Here is a 6,194-nt window from a genome sequence, read left to right on the forward strand (position 1 = left end):
CTCTGTAGACCAGGCTGGCCTCGAACTCAGAAATCCACCTGCCTCTGCCTCCCGAGTGCTGGGATTAAAGGTGTGCGCCACCACACCCGGCTAGTTAAAACCTTATATCCTTCAACCCCTCTCAACCTCTGGGGGAGAAACCAATTATGCCTGCACATTCTCCAAACCCTGAACAAAATGTTCAAAGACCTGTCAGGTCGAGAAATGCATACACACATCAACAGCGTACACCGACACAGCATCGCTGTCCCCTCTGGACTTCACCCTACACACCACTTCACCTACTGTCCACCTGATCCTTTAAGAACCTATAATATTGTTTCATCAGTTCCATGAGCCACTGCAACAAACTCTTGAACCCGAGGAAGCAACTGGGTAGAACCACACACCCACACACACTCACATATGGGAAAGGGGTATGGGTACCCTTGAGCACACTAATTTTGATTGTCAGCTAAAGTGGGGGTAACACTGAACCCTTGACATGAGGGGTCCACAGTAAGTCTGGACAGTGTCAGACTTGAATTAGACCGCGAGACCCACAGTCAGTGTCTGGAGAGAAACAGGAGGTTGCTTGATGTCATGATGCTGTGAGAAGAGAGTACTTTTCCTAGTCACTCTTGAGAATGTCCAGAGATTCCTGAAAAGCCACGGGCACTGCTTATTCTCAGTTCTGCCTAAAGATATCAACAAATGCACGCTGTTAGCAAGTGAGTGGTACCCAGGCAGTAGTGTCGCACACCAATAATTCCAGCACTCGGGAGGCAGAGACAGACAGATCTGTGAGTTTGAGGCCAGCCTGGTCTACAAAGCAAGTTCCAGGACAGCCTGGCTACACAGAAAACCCTGTCTCAAAACCAAACCAAACCAAACCAAACATGGGTAGTACTGAGGGTGAGGTGGTCACAATGCACGGATGCCCAACATCCTTCCTGAATACTCTAAGTCCCGCCTTCAGTTCTCCACACGAGGTGAGTGGTAGTCAAACACTATTCCAGAGCATTAGTTTGGGATCATCTCATCTTTTGTTTCTCTTGCTCTTCTTCTTGACTCTGCCCTCAGTCCCTCCCACACAGAGGAAGAGGGAGGTCTGAATGCAGCCATCTCTCAGCACCAAGCATCATTCAATTAGAGCCCCCGAGTGCTGCCGTCCCTCACTAGCATTTGTGCATGTCCTTCGAGTGTGTATTCTCCCTTACACTTCAGTGTTTAGGATAATCCAGGGGACCAATGGCAACAAAATAAGACTTCAGATATTCAGTAAAGAGATAATTTACAATTTCCTGGTTTTCAGTTTGTTTGGTTTTTTCCTTTGGGGCAGGGTCTCACTCTGTAGCCCCGAATGGCCTAGATCTTGCCTGTAGACCAGGTTGACCTAAAATTCATAGCTATCATCCACCTGCATCTATCTCCTGGGTGCTGGGATTAAAGGCGTGAGTCACCACTTCCAGCTCCAACTGTTCATTTAAAGTTACTCAGATATGACGTCAAACTAGAAAGGAGGCTGGAATAAAAAGATGCCACACTTTCCATGCCGGGAAGGTCAAACCTGGGTTGGCCTAAAGAAGAAGAAAGTCAGAGGAGCAGTGGCAGACTGGTCTGTTGATCCTGGCCCTTCAGGGGATGTCTACTGACTGTGAAAAAGATCGCTGGTACAATGATGATCAGACCCACAATGGCTTACTGAGATTAAACTGTTTGTTGTTTGTTTATTTTTGAGCCAAACTGTGTTAAGTTGCACAGGCTGGCCTGGGTCTTATGGTCCTCCCTCTGTCCCCTGAGATCCTGGAATAATAGGTACAGACTACCACTACTGCATCCAGAAAGATGGTAATCAGTTTCACTCTGTAGTACAAGCTGGCCCTGAACTCATAGCAACCCTCCTGCCTCAGCCTTCTAAGTGCTGGGATTATAGGCATGTGCCACCATGCCCTGTAGACGTCTTGTTTGGTCCTGAACTTTCAGGAGGCAGTCTCTGCTCTGAGGAACCCACTGATCTGGAGCCTCTGATCCCCTCTCCTCGGAGGAGATGTGCCAAACCCTCTAACTCAGTAGGTCAATATGCTCAGCAGGTAGTTCTTGGTTTCTATCTGAACTGCTTGGAGCAAGAGAAAGTCCTCATAGAGCTCTCCACTCTGTCTCCAAAAGACTGGAGAGATCACATGACTTCAAGAACTTCCAGAGTTGCTGCTTTAGGAGTAAGAAACGGAGTGACACGTCCAGAAAAACCTCCTTCATTGAGAGCCGTGACAGCCCATGCTCCCTCAACTCTACCTGACCTAATAAATCCTTTTCTTTAGGTCTTTGCCCATGATGTGTTCATAAAAAGATAAAGAGATAGGGAGTATGTTCTATGGGAGTGTGGTGAGGTATGGGGGAAGGGGATGTCTCAGCAGGCCCATGCCAAGGCATCCCTTCCCCCTGAGGGACCAGCCACATAGAACAGAGTTTATTCAGGGCATGGGGAGGGGAGTTAAGAGGGTAGTAGAGGCAGAGAAAGAAAGGCAGAAGAGAAGTAGTGGCAGGCCATGGCCATGTGGAGAGAGGGGGAAGGGAAGAGCCCAAGAGGGCAGGAGGGAAGCAAGAGCAAGCAAAAGGCAAGAGAGGGAGGAGGGGCAAGCAGCCCCCTTTATAGTGGGCCAGGCCTACCCGACTGTTGCCAGCTAACTGTGGGGTGAAGTTTGGACAGAATGCTAACAGCTCCCATGTTAAATGAACTCCGTGAAGAAGGCAGCCCTCTGAACAGTCTCTGGCTGGGTGGGGCTCCAGCCTCCACAAGCACACTGAGTTAGAAGTGGAAGATCTGACATCAGCACCAGCTTCCTTCCAGGGAGCTCACAGCCCGCCCTCTCTTCCCTACACGCAGCTCTACAGTGAACAAGGGCCCTTACTTTTCTCTTTCTGTTTGACAGTCAGCGTTCTTGATCCGAAGCTCTTCTAGGGCCATCTCTCCTTCCCTGACTTTCACCAGTAAGGCCTGATGCTCCTGGGTGGGACAAAAGAAAAGGCCTGTAGCAAGAACAGACATCAACACCTTGGGGTGAAATGGGTACCTGAACAGGGGTTTGGCTGCTACTGGGCCTGGGACTGTTGCCAAAGAACAGCAGGCCAGGCTGGTTTGATGGGCGGCCTCCCCTGTCAGGGAATAGCCCTTCCCAATCTCAGCATACAGAAATTTCCCAGCCTCACCCAGCTGCCCGAGGGAGAACTTGGCCCTGCATTGTGCAAGCCCACCTGCCACCTCTGGCCAATCCTGGATGAAACACGTGGAATGACTGGCGACTCGGAAGTCTTCAGAAACCCAAAGGGGCATCTATGTAAGAACACGTCTAAGGCGGGGATAGTTTCATCTGCAGCCGAAGGAGGCTAAGGCTGGATGACAGACCCTCCATTCCTAAAGCGCTGCACGGTATCAGAATGGATGTGCATGGCTGCTAGAAAGGGATGCTTTTGGAGATATTAGGGAAAGAGGCCTTGGGTCCCTTCCTGCCCCAGGGCTAGACTCTGAAGGCAGAACATCACCATTACCGCCTCCATCCCCAGCAAGCGCCTCTGTAGCTCCCCGATTTCTGCCGCTTTCTGTTCCACTCTGTCCTCCTCTCTCTGAAGGGCCACATTACTCTGTTCTGCTTCTCGCTGATAACGGCTCAGTGTGACCTACAATGTAGAAGGGTGTGTTCAATGGTGAAGGGGGAAAGGCGAACATAGATAAACCTTCAAAAGGGAACCTGGAGTGGCCCATCAGGACTGCTATGGAGACTAACTGGCCCCTCACAGACTAAGTTCATCTCCAAAGTCAACTGGCACACGGGTCATCAAGAGCCCTTGGTTGATATCTTAGAACACCTCCACCACCCTTCCAGGGCTGACAAGCTTAACCCAATGCTGTGGCTTCCTTGCTGGTCAGAAGCAAATAATCTAGGAGACATACTCCCATCTTTCCATTTCCCTTGGTATGGCCACCTCCATGCCAAGGCCAACCCAGTGCCTGCACAAGGTGCTGCAGCAGGCAGTGTCTGTCCTTAAGCAGCCTAGAAACCACCCTGGAAAGAACAGAAGGGTCCTCAGTTGTTAGAATGAGAGTAAAGAAAGACCTTGCCTTGTTTCCTCTGCTCTCATCTCACCAATGCCTGCTTATCCTCCAGGTCCACAGATATCCTACCTAAACATCCTCCTAGCCCTGGGAAAGTTCTTCTGAGATTCAGTTCATTCATGAGCACAGTGCAAGTTCATGGCAGACAGGCCTTGGGTTCTTCCATACCTTCAGAGAGCCACAGAGTTCCTTGCATACAGGTCTCGGTGGAACTGGTGCTCGTTCAGTCCATTTCTCCCCATCACAAATAAAGCTAGGGAATGGCAGGCCCATGCTCCCTCCAGGGTGCATCGCCGTGCACCTCTCTGCTTCCCACCCAGCCCAGACCCTCATCACTTGGTAAGAGAGAATCCAGATAAGCTCTGGAAGGCCTGGATGACAGACAGCAGCCAGGTTGTCTGGTAATTCCCAGTCTCAGAATCAGGGTAGAAAAAGCCTGATGCGGAAAATATTACGATGGGACCTGTCCACATAACACAGCTGCCCTAGCCAAGTAAATTCACTGCAAATCCCTCCTGACAGCAGGCAGCCAGCAGGACAGGAACCCATGCTTAATGACAGGCAATATTTATTATAATTATCAATCTTGCCCTTCATACCCCCAGGTTCAAAAACCACCAGACTGGACAATCTTACTCATCAGGAGAGGTTAGGAAACACCCTCAATAATACCTATTAGCCTAAAACGGGCCAGCTTCCTGGGCAGGAGCTTAGAAGAGGAGCTCTCAGCTCAGTACATAAATACCATATGCAGGCTGATGTGTGCATAGCAGAGCTAACACAGCCTTGGTCTGAATCTCCAATTAGGATCACAGAGATGCAAAAAACAAACATAAAAAACCCAACAGACCCAAACAAACAAACAAACAAACAAACAAACAAACAAGCTCGACTCCGCCAGGCATGGTGGCGCATGCCTTTAATCCCAGCACTCGGGAGGCAGAGGCAGGCGGATTTCTGAGTTCGAGGCCAGCCCGGTCTACAGAGTGAGTTCCAGGACAGCCAGGGCTATACAGAGAAACCCTGTCTCAAAAAACAAAACAAAACCAAAAACAAACAAAAAAACCCAGACTCCTCTGTCCCAGTAGCTCATCCTGCCCTGCTCACAGAGGAAGGAACCTGACCAAAGGGCACCTGCTGCAGGTGGGTAAAGAAAGTCCCACTGTCCCAAACCATAGTGGCTGTGATCCCCAGCCTGTGCATGCACTTTTGTTCAGGCAGCTCTTCCTTAGGAGCAGCTGGCTCCACCACAAACAGTCAGAAATGACAAATGTGTCTGGAATGCCGCAGCTTTCCAAAGCTTCCAACACCCTACCCCTGCTTGGGGCGGCAGCTCCAGTCTCCTCTCCTTGTAGCTTTTACAGAGAGCACAGGAAATAGGTGGTCATCGAATTGGTACCTAAATAGCCAGACTATCTAAAATGTGTCACGGAAAAGGGACTGGGAATGCTTTTACCAAATGCCTGCTATGCTTGCAAACTGGTCTTAAAATTGTCCCAAGTCAATCTATGCATAACAGGAAAGTGTGCTTGGAAATGGAGCTCCAGGCACTGGCATAGCCTCACAAGAGACAGCTAAATTAGGGTCCTGTCGGCAAAATCTTGCTGGAGCTCGCGTCTCTAGCTGCATATGTAGCAGAAGATGGCCTAGTCAGCCATCACTGGGAAGAGAGGCCCCTTGGTCTTGCAAACTTTATATGCCCCAGTTCAGGGGAACGCCAGGGCCAAGAAGTGGGAGTGGGTGGGTTGGAGCAGGGTGGGGGGGAGGGTATAGGGGACTTTAAGGATAGCATTTGAAATGTAAATGAAGAACATATCTAATAAAAAAATTGTAAAGAAAAGAAAAGAAAAGAAAAGAAGCACCAGGAGAAACAAAGCCCAGCTGCCTCCTCTACCCACTGAAGCCAGTTCTCACACACAGCCTCACAGTCCATCAGCCCTGAGGGACGCTGTCACAGGCTGTGTCCTTAACCTCGGGGCAGTTCACCATTCTCACTGTTGTTCTTCATCCTCTATCTTCCTCTCAAAAATCCTCCTCTTTAGGATCAGTAAGATGGATCCACAGATGCCTTTAATCCCAGCACTCGGGAGGCAGAGGCAGG

At 49.8% G+C, this 6,194-nt stretch overlaps 1 protein-coding gene across 2 annotated transcripts in view; it reads right to left on the reverse strand.

Moving 5' to 3' along the window:
* Tuft1 (tuftelin 1) overlaps positions 1-6,194 on the reverse strand; it is a 48,757-nt gene that overhangs the window by 6,467 nt on the left and 36,096 nt on the right. For both annotated transcript variants that reach the window (XM_029474773.1, XM_021157898.1), the window contains 2 exons: positions 3,529-3,657; positions 2,892-2,986 (listed from right to left, as the gene is read on the reverse strand). In XM_029474773.1, the coding sequence (XP_029330633.1) occupies positions 2,892-2,986; positions 3,529-3,657 (224 nt within the window). The remainder of the gene's footprint in view (positions 1-2,891; positions 2,987-3,528; positions 3,658-6,194) is intronic.

The sequence above is a fragment of the Mus caroli genome, chromosome 3 (genome assembly GCF_900094665.2).
Source record: "Mus caroli chromosome 3, CAROLI_EIJ_v1.1, whole genome shotgun sequence".
Classification (NCBI taxonomy): domain Eukaryota; kingdom Metazoa; phylum Chordata; class Mammalia; order Rodentia; family Muridae; genus Mus; species Mus caroli.